Source organism: Vulpes vulpes, chromosome 10 (genome assembly GCF_048418805.1).
Source record: "Vulpes vulpes isolate BD-2025 chromosome 10, VulVul3, whole genome shotgun sequence".
NCBI lineage: Eukaryota > Metazoa > Chordata > Mammalia > Carnivora > Canidae > Vulpes > Vulpes vulpes.
Window position 1 is genome coordinate 24,827,640 of NC_132789.1, and position 13,462 is coordinate 24,841,101.

The 13,462-nt window shown below is 53.0% G+C and overlaps 2 protein-coding genes across 8 annotated transcripts in view; one reads left to right on the plus strand and one right to left on the minus strand.

Annotated features, from left to right (window-relative positions):
• SLC35E4 (solute carrier family 35 member E4) lies at positions 1 to 6,398 on the plus strand. The gene is made up of 2 exons (XM_025986026.2): positions 1 to 1,122; positions 5,435 to 6,398. The coding sequence occupies exons 1-2, from the start codon at positions 504 to 506 to the stop codon at positions 5,866 to 5,868; spliced, it is 1,053 nt and encodes a 350-aa protein (XP_025841811.1). The 5' UTR covers positions 1 to 503; the 3' UTR covers positions 5,869 to 6,398.
• The window catches only part of DUSP18 (dual specificity phosphatase 18), a 21,079-nt gene continuing 12,552 nt past the window's right edge, over positions 4,936 to 13,462 (minus strand). For 2 of the 7 annotated variants that reach the window (XR_011994688.1, XR_011994691.1), the window contains exons 3-5: positions 8,781 to 8,936; positions 8,295 to 8,435; positions 4,936 to 7,770 (exon numbers count right to left, since the gene is read on the minus strand). The gene's annotated coding sequence lies outside the window, so the exon portion shown is untranslated. Of the gene's footprint in view, positions 7,771 to 8,294; positions 8,937 to 13,462 lie in introns of all 7 variants that reach the window. The other 5 variants (XR_011994689.1, XR_003233168.2, XR_011994690.1 and 2 more) reach the window with 3 other exon arrangements.

Genomic DNA, 13,462 nt, shown 5'->3' on the forward strand with positions numbered 1-13,462 from the left:
GGGGTGTCAGCTGGCGCCGGGCCTGAGCGCACGGCCGAGCCGCGACCACCGGACACCGCGGGACGCCCCGGGAGCTGGTGCCCCGATCGCCCTGCCAGGCCTGGGCCCGGCCGAAGCAAGCAGTAGGTCGCGGGGTCTGGACCGAAGAGAGAAAGGAACGAAGACTCCATCTCCTCTTGGAGGGGCTTAAAAGCGGGAAGGAGAGTGGGGACTTCACCTGGGACTGGGCAGAGGTGCCCGCAGCCTCCTAGGCCAGGCTTGAGCCCCGGAGAGCCCGGCACCCCAGCAGCGCGGCCTGGGTTCTGCCCTGGCTGAGCCAGGGACACGGCATAGCTCCTGGACCTTGGCTGGCACAGGCCTGCCACAGAAGCAGTGCCCTCACCTGTCTGAGGCGGGGCCCAGGATCTGGGGAACTGGGATCCGGCCTGGCCCACAGGGGGACTCTGGTGGCCCAGAGCTGGTCACTGGGGAGCCATCCTCCTGCCCCAGACCCACTGGTACGGATGTGTCGCTGCCCACTGGAGCACCATGACGGCAGGATGACCTCAGCCGAGGCAGTGGCAGTGGCTAGTGGTGCTCGGGTGGCTGGGTCCCCTGAGTGGCCCCCTGACACCCCCCGGACCCTTGGGCAGCCTGGCCGGGCCCGGGTGGCAGTGGCAGCACTGGTGTGGCTGCTAGCGGGAGCCAGCATGTCGAGCCTCAACAAGTGGATCTTCACCGTGCATGGCTTCGGTCGGCCCCTGCTGCTCTCAGCACTGCACATGCTGGCAGCAGCATTGGCATGCCACTGGGGGGCACAGCGCCCCATGCCCAGCCGTACTCGCCGCCAAGTGCTGCTGCTCAGCCTCACCTTCGGCACCTCGATGGCCTGTGGTAATGTGGGCCTGAGCGCGGTGCCCCTGGACCTGGCACAGCTGGCCACCACTACCACACCACTGATCACACTGGCCCTGTCAGCCTTGCTGCTCGGCCGTCGCCACCACCCGCTACAATTTGCCGCCATGGGTCCACTCTGCCTGGGGGCTGCCTGCAGCCTGGCTGGGGAGCTCCGGACACCTCCTGCTGGCTGTGGCTTCCTGCTGGCTGCGACCTGCCTCCGTGGCCTCAAGTCCATTCAGCAGAGTGAGTGCCTGGGTCACTGGCTGAGAATGTGGGGATTGGGGTAGGCGTGTGGCCTGGATGTCCCTGTGAAGAGTATGGCTATTATCCCATTTTCTAAATGAAGAAACGGAGGTCCATGACTTTGGAAGAGGCAGAAATGGAGGCTCAGAAAGGGCAGAGAATTCTGGGCCCCAAACTTAGGCTCTAGACCCCAACCAATATTTAGTAGTTGCCATTGATCTCTGTCTCATGTTTTGTCAAATCGCTTATCTTGTTGCATCTCTATACTGCTCTGATGAAGGAAGTCACTATACTGTCCCCATTGACAGGTAGATTTGCCCTAGGTCATGTGGCCTTGAGCAGCAGAGGCAAGACCTGAACCCAGGCAGTCAGACTCCATGCTGTCCATGTGATGTGGTGTAAGGCTCTGGACCCACAGGAACACCAGATCATGGGAACCCAAGAGAGAGAAAGAGGGAGGGACCTTGAGCTGGGATTTGGAAGGTGAAGGATTTGGTTAAGTCTGGAGAAGGGCTGATATTTACTGGGAGCTGCAGTGTAACAGGCCCTATGCTGGGTGTTGACCTTGAATTGCCATGGCAACCACAACCTTCTTTCTCATTTGATGGTCCAAGGAACTGAGACCTAGAGTTCATGAATTTGCCCCACCTGACCTCTAAAGAAATGAGACAGGGGGGCTCTGGGCAGAAGGTGATGTGGAAGCTCCAGGTTGAGACCCTGCTAAATCACTGAGGGTAGAAGATGCCTTCCTCTCTGTCTTACCAAGGGGCATCTGAGTCACAGTGCCCCCACTCCCCCCGCCTCAACCTAAGGGAGATGTGGGGGAGGGCAGGGTGCCCAGTTGGTATGGAGAGGCCTGGGATCCAGCCACGCCTTTGCTCATACTTGCTGGTCAACCTTGGGTCTTATCTGGGCCTTAGTCTCCCTGTGTGTGTTCAGAGGAGGAGGTTTGGAGTTGATGGAGTTCCAGGGGCCTCTTGCTCTCTCTCCCTTCCAGCTCTGAGATCTGTGACCCAGGCCTGGGAGGAGGAGGGGCTCCAAGGATGCTAGGCTGGGGTTGGGGGCAGCCTGCAGGAAAGGGAAGGTGGAAGTTAGAGCTCAGGCCTGTCCTGGCATCTTCAGAGCCAGGACTCAGAGGCCCTGTCCCCGTCCTCCTGGGCCCTGAGACAGGACCAAAGCTCTGTTCTATTTTTGCCCTCCAGTTACATGAGAGCTGGTGGCTGAGCTTGGGCCAGAGCTCTGGGCCTAAGTCGGCAGTGGGAAACCTGACCTCTTGCCCCCCCACCCCCACCCCAGGCAGGGTCACAGCCTCCAGGCCTACAGCACGCCTGCTTCTCACCCAGGCCTCAGGCACAGGGGGTGCCTGGTGTTGGTCTCTTTCTTGGCTTCTGCCAGCTACCTCCTTCTCTCCCAAGTGTCAAGCACCTGGCCCTTGAGGTGGGTTGGGTGCTTCCTCCAGTCTCCTACTGCACCCTCTGCTTCCCATCACAGCTCTGAATGTCTGTATTGTAGCCACTTGGTTACCTATCTGCATCCCACCAGATAGGAGCTCTGAGAGGGCATGAATGGCTTTCGGCCTCTCCACCTCCCCAGCACCTGGCCTGAAGCCTGGCGCAGGCAGGTACTCCCTTAAGTGGTTGGGTTATTAACGGCTCTGATGGCAGAAGTGGCAAGCTGGTTAGGCTACGTGGATGCCATGGATGCTAAGGAGGGAGCTTAGGAGGCTGGAAGCCCCACCAGCCGAGATGGGAGCCTGGCAGAGATGGGGAGGAACAGACTGGAGCCAGGAAGTGAGATGGGGTTTTGATAAGAGGAGGTTTCTACTTCCAGGGGTGCATTTTCAGACTAGAGTGTAAACAGCAGGTACCAGCTCCTTTCCTGAGAGCAGACTCGAGGGGGTAAGGGTGAGAGTCCAGGAAGAGGATTACCCAGGCAGCCGAGGGCAGGACCAGTAGCTTCTTTCCCACCTGGGCCACTTGCAGGCCCATGGTGGGGCTACACTCACAGAAAGGGTGGGAAGTGAGGTGCCAGCTTGCTGAACTTGCTTTCAGCTTTACCCACCTGCCTCCGAGAGCAGCCTGACCTGATCCCTGCCTGAGCTCTCAGGCTGGTGGCGAGATGCACTCAGAGGCAGAGACTACACTGGTAGGAGAAAAGTTCTAGAATCAAGGTGGGCACAGGTGTGGGGGCGGGGTGGGCAGTTTCTTCTTCCTGGGAGACCAGAGGAGAGGGCATTCTGGGAGTGGGAAGCAGGCCTTGCTAGGGCACGGATGTCAGCCAGCAGGAGCGGCAGGGAGGATCATGACAGCTGCCGTGGTGAGCGGTTGCCACTGGGCATCAGGCCCTGAGCTCAGCACCTTGCACCCTCCTGTGGCGGGGGGTGTTGTCACATGAGGACACAGGCTGACATGCGTGATATTACACAGCTAGTGCAGGAGCAAAGAAAGATGGAACAAGCCAGCAGCCGGCGGAACAGAGGGTCTAGAGAACCTTTGTCTGTAGGGGCAGAAGCCTGGGTGCTTTCAGATGCTGAAACAAAATTGCCCTTAGAGGAGGAGAGGTTGAACTAGAGGGTTTGGTGGGGCTGGCAGGGGAGGGATCATTATGGGGACAGGAAATGGAGTAAGTGGCCTGTGGCAGAGGATCACTGCTCTTTCCCTGGAGGGCCGGAAGGGGAGGCAGAGGGCTGGGTGGGATGCAGACCGTGCAGAAGGGGCTGGGGGTGGTGGGGAGGTTAGGACCCTCCTGCCTGGCTGCCTCACGGTGGGCGAAATTCACCTGAACACCTTCCCGTGATGGGACCTCTAATGTATAAGCCACATGCTGCTTGTAATAGTGCTAAATTTGGAGTGAACGAGCAGGAGGCATTCCAATTATCTGTTCATTTCTAGAAATGCTTGAGCTAGAGGGACTGTTGCCTAGAGAACAAAGCCAAAACATCAAAATGAAACCGAGAGAGAAATACGGTTTTCCTCTCCTGGCCTATGAGTAAGCACCCCTGTGGCTCTTTGGAAATCGTGTGTCAGAAAATGCACAGAGGCTCCAAGAGCCCTGGGAGGGGGCCTAGATCAATTACTCATCTCTCTCCACTAAAGCTTGGAGAGGGCCCCAAAACAGCATCACCAGGGTGCAGATACTATCGTTTCACTGGAGCGCTGTCTGACTTTGAAGGTGGGCATTGCTTCCTTTGTGAACAGCTGTGTCATAATATGTCTAAGCACACACACACGCACACACACACGCACACACACATCTGCAAGCTGGTAGGATCCTCTTTCCATGCAAAACTAAAAGGCTTCCTCTTAGTCCTGGATTCATCTTGACAAGCCTTCGTGTTAGTAGCAAAAGATGCTGCAGATCAGTTATAAACAGTGAGTGACAGCCAAGTGCAAACAATGACTTTCTTGTTCTCCCATCATCCCAGGGGTCATAAGTGAATGAAGCAAAGAATGAACCTACCATTTGACTCCAATTTATTATTATAAAACTTTTTTTTTTCTTCTAGTAACTGGCAGAGCTGACCTTCTGCTGGTCTGTCTGCCCTATGGTGGTGGGAGCTGCAGGGTGGGGTAGCGGGTGGATGAGTAAGGCCTGAGACCAAGAAAGGTGGGTCAGGGTCACTTGGCACAGGGCCTTCCGAGCTGGTTAAGAACCAAAGAGATTTTTCTCCAGGGCCTGGGGAGCCCCCGAAGACTTTGAGGGGGTGGGGAACCACTTTTGTGTTTATTGATCATTTGGCTATCACAAGCAGATGACTATTTCAGCATGTGGAAGGTGGTTTGAAGTGGATGATAACCGGCTTATTTATTTACCTTTTTTTTTTTTTAAGATTTTATTTATTTATTCATGAGAGACACAGATAGGGAGAGGCAGAGACAAGCAGAGGGAGAAGCAGGCTCCATGCAGGGAGCCTGACGTGGGACTCGATCCCGGGTTTCCAGGATCATGCCCTGGGCTGCAGGCGGTATTAAACCACTGAGCCACCAGGGCTGCCCTTTATTTACCTTTTTACATTTAGAGAGCACTCACCTTATAGAGGCTTTCTAAGTGTCATCTATTTTAATATTTACAACAATGCTACGTATTAGGTGTTCTCACCCAACGTTGCAGGTGACACAGAGGTTAAGTACAGGTCACAGTCCAGGTGATGTGACAGGAGTCTTGACCTTCGTGTTATGGAGCAGGAGCCAGTAATTCTGCTGAGGGGTTGAGGCAGGCTTCCTGGGTGCTGGGCCCCGGAGCCCATGCTGGGTCGGCCAGGTGGGGGGGGTTGTCTCCCTCTGGGTGCTGATGGCTGCTGTCCTGGTTGCAGGTGCCCTGTTGCAGGAGGAGAGGCTGGACGCGGTGACCCTGCTGTACGCCACCTCGCTGCCCAGCTTCTGCCTGCTGGCGGGTGCGGCCCTGGTGCTGGAGGCCGGAGTGGCACCCCCGCCCACTCCTACCAACTCCCACCTCTGGGCCTGCATCCTGCTCAGCTGCCTCCTGTCCGTGCTCTACAATTTGGCCAGCTTCTCTCTGCTGGCTCTCACCTCTGCCCTCACCGTCCACGTCCTGGGCAACCTCACTGTCGTGGGCAACCTCGTCCTGTCCCGACTCCTATTTGGCAGCCGCCTCAGTGCTCTCAGCTACGTGGGCATTGCACTCACCCTTTCAGGAATGTTCCTTTACCACAACTGCGAGTTCGTGGCCTCCTGGGCTGCCCGCCGGCACCCCTGGCGGAGGGACCAGACTGGCAAAGGTCTTTGAGACCTAGGGGAACACCTGGGTTCCCTGGGACAGACCCTAGCCTGAATCCAATGTTGGCCAGTGGCCATGGGAAAAGTAGAGAGCCGGCAGCCACTGGAGCCAAGGGAGAGAGGGGGGCCTTCTGGAAAGGCCACCTTGGAGGCTCTGCCTCCCAGAGAGAACCACTTCCTGTCCCTGCCTGCCTCTCCTCACAGACCTCACTCACCACTGGATGGTGGGTCCAGACCTGGCACAATCACTGTGCTTGTCGGACTGATTATTATGATTAGCATCAACTACTACTGCAAAAATTGCTGGCCAAACTTTGAAAACCTCACCATGTTCTGATGACGACGATGATTCTTGGCGATTGCACAATCCCTCCAGGAAGTGGGGGAGGCAGCTAGGGGGCCCCAGGAAGGGCTTCTTTGTTGCTGGGATCCCCTGGGGAGTGGGGTCATCTGTGCCAACTCCAGGCAGCTGCTGTAGCCTCACCCTTGGGCCCCCCAATTTTGGGTCTTCCATCCTCAAATAAACTATTTTTGCTTGTATACCTGTGTCATTCCTCAGGGTTACAGCCAAGGAAATACAGGGAGAGCTCAGAGCCCCCTGGCCGCTAGCTGCTCCCCCAGAAACGAGGACATCCTCCCTTGCCCATCATGCCCTGTCTGGGTCCCCTTCTCTAAAGTCCCTCCACTGGCCGGGCTGCCATTGCTCATTTTCTGCATGGTGGCGGTGGCTTCCTCCCTGCTCTGCTCTGGCTTCTCCACTCCACCTTCCACACAACTCTGGAATTCTCTTTCTAAAACACACAGCTTCTGGGGCTCTATACTGCTCTGGGGACAAAACAGAACTTCCTGCCCCAGACCACAGGACCCTCAAGATCTGGCCCCTGCGGCCTCACCTGGCTCCTATTTTGCTTCTCTTCTCCTCGGGCTCCACCTTCCATCCTCAACACCTTCCTTCAGGCACCCAGCCCAGGAAGGACAGGCGCAGGGTTTCCTGGCCCTGGTCTCCACCCAGGCTGGCCTTTCGGAGGGGAAGTGGGCTCAGGCTGAGTCACTCACTACCCACCCTGCCTGTGACTCAGAGATGCCGCTGGCCCAGCCCTGTCCCTGTGCAGCCTGGGCATTTCCAACCTCCACTCTGAGGCCTGGCCAGACAGGACAGATTAGATGTCTCTGGGTGCAGAGCCTCACTAGTACTCAGGACCCTTTCTCTTTCAAGGGAGCTCATTGCCATAGCAGGAGCCTCCCTCTCGCACCTGCATCCTGGTTCCTGGGCCCCCATGGAATGCTTGGCTGAAGGGTGAGCCTGCCCCACTGCCCCCAAGCCCTGTCCGATCAAAGCCAGCCCTTGGTGGTTGTAGGGGAGGGCAGGGTGAATTGGAGTTATGCTTGACCTGGGTGCTGGCTTGTCATCAGACTTAGAGCTATCCAGTATTGAGGAGATTCCCTCTGGGCTGGGCTTATATCCTTTCTCACAGTGTGACCTGTTTGGCCTCTCTTGGTGTCACAGCATCACCAGGAGTGGGCATTGCTCGAATCACTGGTGGGAAGGGCTTAGCAGGTGATTCCCACCCAGGCCACTGCCTCTTAAGGCTCTGCCTTTTACTAGTTGTCTCAGGCAAGTCACTCCGCCTCTCCGAGCCTCAATCTTTGTACCCAGTCCTTGCTGGGAAGCCTCTTCAGGATAACAGACGTCACTTTCCTTGGGAAGCTCTTTCCTACCCTTACCACTGCCCTGCTCCAAGCGAAGCTGACTTGAGAATCACAGCGAAAGGTCACCCAAGCTCCCCACACTTCAGGCAGGGCGCTGAGCACATCCCATTGTCAGAACTAGTCGACCAGAGCCAGACCGGGCTCTGGAAGGGTCAAGGCAGCTGTCCTGCTCACCGCTGTCTCACCAACACCAGCACAGTACCTGGCAGGGGTAGAGTGGGCGGAAGAGAATACTAGTCAAGAACAGGGAGTCGGACCTGGGTTCAAACCCCCGGCGTGTCTAAGCTGTGTGACCCCAGGCAAGGGCCTTCTCCTCCTGTGCCTCTGTGTTCAGTGGGCACAGCAGTAGAGGACCTAACCCTGTCTAGCTCTGGGGGGCTGCAGTGGGCTAACGTATGGCAAGTGCTTAGCAATAGTGCCTGAAACCTAATAGGTCCTCAAGAAATGTCAGCAGAGTAACAACAGAAACCCCAAGGGGTTCCTCAGCTTCCCCCAAAAGCTTTTCATACTAGCCACTTCCCTCCTACCCAGCCTTCCATCCACATTGAGAGCCCCCCAGGACTTGCTCTAAGAGCACAGTGGGAGGGATGCCCCAGCTCTCACCCTCTTGCCCGGCTTTGGAGGAAGCTGGGGAGGCTGGGTCTGTGCTGGGCATCCTGCCACTGTGGATTCAGAACAAAGCTCCTGCCTTGTCTTAGCCCCAGCTGCGAGGGGGCCCCTCCCTACCTCCCCAGGGGGCCCTTGGATTGTCATTCCAGGGGCCAGAGCAAACAAGGACTCTTCTTGCTCTCTGCTCTGTTCCCAAATCAGCTCAGGGATGCCAGAAGCTCCACCATCGAACTGCCCCTGCTCATTTGCCAATACTTCCTGGAAAGAACACAAAACACAGTGGAGAGCCATGGGAGATTTTGAGCAGGCGAGCCATGATGTTCAATAAATGTTTCTTGATAGTGGCCCTTTAGTTTGGTCTGGATCCGACATGGAGGGGAAATTGACTGGAGGTAGCGAGATCAGGGAAGAGGTAGTATAGGTCCAGAGGACAATGGGGACAGTGTTGTGGGCACAACACAGAGTACCAGCAGTTGTATAGATTTGGGGTTACAAACTATCCCCAAATCTTACAGCTTAAAGCAACATGCATGAGTATCTCACAGTTCCTGTGCATTAGGTATTTGGGAGTGGCCTAGTGGAATAGTTCTGGACGTCACCCACAGCTGTAGTCGTAGGAAGGCTTGACTGGGGCTGGAAGGTCCACTTCCAAGAGATGGGTCATACACATGGCTGTTGGCAGGAGGCCTCGGTTCCTTGCCACATGTGCCTTTCCACAGGGCATCTTGAGTGTCCTCATGACATGGTGGTAGTTGGCCTCTATCAAAGTGAGTGAGAAAAAAAGCAAAGAGCCACAATGTCCTTTGTGACCCAATTTCAGAAGTCACACTCCTTTCTCTAACATCTTCATTTATTATGTAATTCTAGTACTGTCATTTCTCTGAGATGGGTCAATCCTATCCAGTATGGGCCCTCCAACTTTGACTATCCTAAGGGCATGAATACCAAGAGGAGGGGATCTTTGAGGTTAGCTCAGGCTGGCCACATCAGTGAATGTTTGTTGAATGATTGAGGGGCACACAGCTTGGGGCCATGGGGCCTCCTGCTCCAGGTGGGACTTTGTTTGCCGCACCTCTGCTGTGGGATCCTGCCCACAGAGGGCACTCGGCAAATGTTTGCTCAGAGAGGGCCGGAGGCTGCTTTCTCTTTTCCTCACTTGCAGACAAGAGAAAGTCTGGGCTCCTTGGTCTGGTATTTGAAGCCCTGGATGCTCTGATCTCCAAGCCCATTCCCCATGATTCTTCAGCTATACGAGGCCACCCTTGCTCCCTGTGCCTGATGGAACCTTCCAGTATCTAGGCCTTCTCCTGCCCCCTCCTGACAGCCACAACCATCATGTGCCCCTCCCTCCTCTAATCACTGCCAGCATCCCAACTGGGTAGATTCCAGTGCAGGAGTACCTGCTGCCTGGACTGGGCATTTCACTTTGTATGTAACTTTGTTTGGTGTGAGAACCCTGTCCATGCATCTTATGCTGGAACCCAATATCAAACAAGCTGAAGCTGAAGCACCTTAGCTAAACCAGGAAACCCCTCACCACTGAAGCACGTCTGCCAAATTTCCCACAAGCCCTGTTTGAAAGCCACAAATCTAGTTTAATCCTTGTCATACATATAAGGAGCCGAAAGAGGAGGAGGAACCAAGATGAAGATCTTAATCTGTTCAGGCTGCTATAACAAAATGCCATAGGCTGACTTGCTTACAAACAACAGAATTTTTTTTAAGGTTTATTTATTTATTTGTTAATGAGAGACACAGAGACAGAGAGGCAGAGAGACATAGGTAGAGAAAGAAGCAGGCTCCATGCAGGGAGCCCGACGTGGGACTCGATCCCAGGTCTGTGGGGTCACACCCCAGGCTGAAGGCAGCGCTAAACCGCTAAGCCACCGGAGCTGCCCTAAACAACAGAAAATTATTTCTTCCAGTTCTGGAGCTCAGGGTGCCAGCATGATGGGGCATGGGGCCTCTTCTGGGTCACTTTTTTGTTTCCTTACATGGCAGATGGGGCAATGTGCTCTCTGGGGCCTCTTTTAGAACACTAATCCAATTCATGATGGGTACACTCTCATGACCTCATTCATTATCTCCCAAAGTCCCTACCTCCTAATACCATCATCTTGGGCGTTAGGTTTTCAGCATATGAATTTCAAATATTCAGGCCATAGCAAAAATCTGATGCAAAGGGGGGAGCAGCAGGGCTAGGACTTCATCTCCTAATTCTTGGGATCCTGCCATTTCTTGCTCCATGCTCTGCTCTAGAGAACAGAGCCAGCTGTGAAGTTATGGGGACCTGTAGGGTCTGGCCCAGGAGCATCTGCCACAGAAGTTGCCAGCCGGGTATCCCCCACCCAGCTCAGTCTGCAAATATATTTTTTTCAGGGGAAAAGCATTACAAATGTTTTGTCAAGGGGACATCTAGAAACATTTGTGGCAAGAGGCTTTTACATGTGTTGAAAGCTTTCTGCTCTTGGGTGTCTCTTGGCACCTTTGGGAGGTGGGCAGCATGGTGGCTTACTCTAGGTCCTCTGAGACGCAGGCACCAAGATGGAAGGAAAAGTGCAAGGGTTTTATGAGGGCAAACATTTGTTTTTTTTTGTTTGTTTGTTTTTTAAATCTTTTTTTTTAAATTTTTATTTATTTATGATAGTCACACAGAGAGAGAGAGAGAGGCAGAGACACAGGCAGAGGGAGAAGCAGGCTCCATGCACCGGGAGCCTGACGTGGGATTCGATCCCGGGTCTCCAGGATCGCGCCCTGGGCCAAAGGCAGGCGCCAAACCGCTGCGCCACCCAGGGATCCCGAGGGCAAACATTTGTGACAGAAAATGGGAAGCGGACAGGGAAGGCTGGGAGAGCTGTCAGACCATGGTGCGAGCCAGAGTCTGAGTGGAGGAGAGAGGGGAGCAAGGCTGGGAAAAGTGGTCCTGATCACGCTGCGCTCCAAGGAAGGCTCGGCGTCCCTAAGCCAAAGAAGCCCACGGGACAAGCTCCAAGTCTCCCAGAAATGGGTCTGCCTTAGCACCCCTGCTGTGCTCAGGAACTAGCTAGAAGGAGTCTGAGGGAAGTCTCGCCTCAGCATAAACATGCCCATAGATTTCACACAGCCTTTGGTCAGTTTTACTTTCTGTAATTGAAGGTCTGTGGGACACATTCTTGGCTCACCACAGATGCCATTGTGACATTTTTTAAAAAGATTTTATTTATTAGAAAAAAAAAAGATTTTATTTATTTATGAGAGAGAGAGAGAGAGAGAGAGAGAGGCAGAGACACAGGCAGAGGGAGAAGCAGGCTTCATGCAGAGAGCCTGATGTGGGACTCGATCCCAGGTCTCCAGGATCACGTCCTGGGCTGAAGGGGGTGCTAAACTGCTGGGCCATTGTGACATTCTTAGGGTCACCACAGATGCCATTGTGACTCTTGTTTACACAGCAGACAGAATTCCAGAAAAACTCCAGGGTCTGACTGAAGTCACAAAGCAGGATGAAAACCCACCTCTTGGTTCCCTCTCAAGCTTCATAAGTGATACTGGTTCTAAGCCCAGAGGTGAAGGCTGATGGGTTCTTAAGGCTTTTGGATGAAACGTCCCAGGTACAGGTAAGCAGGACTGTGTGCTCTAGGGTCAAGAGCAACCTGTCCCTGGGGTTTGTAAGGAGATCACCATCTTACAGAGGCTGTTCAGGGAAGTCCCCAGGGCCGCTAGCGTGTCACTATTTACCTGACAGGGTATTATGAACCTCACAGAAACTCTCAAGCCAAATTTAATTCATTTAATTCATCATAAAGAAATAAAGAAATTCTGGACTTTGAAAGTGGGAAAGTGAAAGGCTCATAAAATCACAGTGACCTGGAATTCCTGCTCCAAGACAGGGTGTTGGGCTGTGAGGATCATTTCATTCTTCCCCTATTACAGGATTATGTTAAAGCTTCAATATGACCTACTTTCCTAGGTTGTTTGACTAAAGGGCCACTCTACAGAGTCTGAAAGAACAGAGTGAACTGTTTGGGAAAAGGACTTGGACACTCTCAAGAGCCCTCAATCTCCACCTCTTCTGCTTAGGATATGAAATCTTGGTCCTATCACAACCAATTCTGAAAATTAAAAAGAATGATTTAAATAGGAGGATCCAAAATTATATCTCCTCAACTATGAAAAAAATACATGGAAGTAAATGTACACACTGTACCAAAATGTGGACTTGGTTATTGCTTCAAACTAGTATTATAGATGGACCATATTTGTTTTCTTTTTTCTACAAATGGGCATATATTTTTAAAAATAAACTTCTTAGGGTTCCAGTTCTGAGTAAGGTAGAGTGAGCATCATTTGTCCTTGCCCCAAATGCAACTAAAAACACTGGACCGGATGGAGCAGCTCTCTGAAGACTCTGAAAACGAAATGGTAGCAGGTGGTTTGGGAAAGGGAATCAGAACTTGAAATATAAACAATCTGGTGGTGAGCTTCCTGTTTTGTTTTTTGTTCCTGTATCTCCTGGCCTGGTCTCAAAGGCAGTGTGACTCCTGGAACTGTGCCTGGGCATGGAAGAAAAAAACTCCAAAAAGCCCTGTCCTCCTGGTCTGAAGAGTAAAAAGGAGGGCCACTTTAGGACAAAGTAAGGGAAACCCTTTTAATTTCCCCCCTTTTCTCTTCTTTTGCCCTGCCCCCCAGGAAGGCCTGATACTTGTTAAAACTCAGGGCAGCGGCAGTGGCAATGGCAGTGGCAGCTGGGAAAGTACCTAAGACTTAATTTTAGGTCAAGAGCTGGTACAGTGGTATGTTTCCTTCCATATGAACTGCTAGATTCCATGAATGGATCTGACTCAACAGTATTCCAATGAGTTTCAGACTAGGTAGTCTGACTCATAAACTAGGTAGTCCACCCAGATTTCAGACCGGTCCCTGGGTGGCACAAACTTAGGACAGATTTAAACTACATTGCCAAAGTTTTAAAAATTGAACTCACATTGGAACTATGGCCCTTTTATTTTATTTTTTAAAAATTTTTATTTATTTATTAGAGACAGAGACAGGCAGAGACACAGGCAGAGGGAGAAGCAGGCTTCATGCAGGGAGCCCGACGTGGGACTTGATTCTGGGTCTCCAGGATCACACCCCTGGGCGGAAGGCAGAGCTAAATCGCTGAGCCACTGGGCTGCCCATTTTATTAATTTAATTTAATTTAATTTTAATTTATTTTATTTTATTTATCTTATTTTTAAAAAGATTTTATGTATTTATTTATAAGAGACACAGAGAGGCAGAGACACGGGCAGAGGGAGAAGCAGGCT

Coding starts and splice junctions, on each gene's coding strand:
- SLC35E4 (XM_025986026.2), top strand. CDS start 504: ATGTGTCGCTGCCCACTGGAGCACCATGACGGCAGGATGACCTCAGCC. Junction 1,123..5,434: donor CCTCAAGTCCATTCAGCAGA/GTGAGTGCCTGG, acceptor TCCTGGTTGCAG/GTGCCCTGTTGCAGGAGGAG.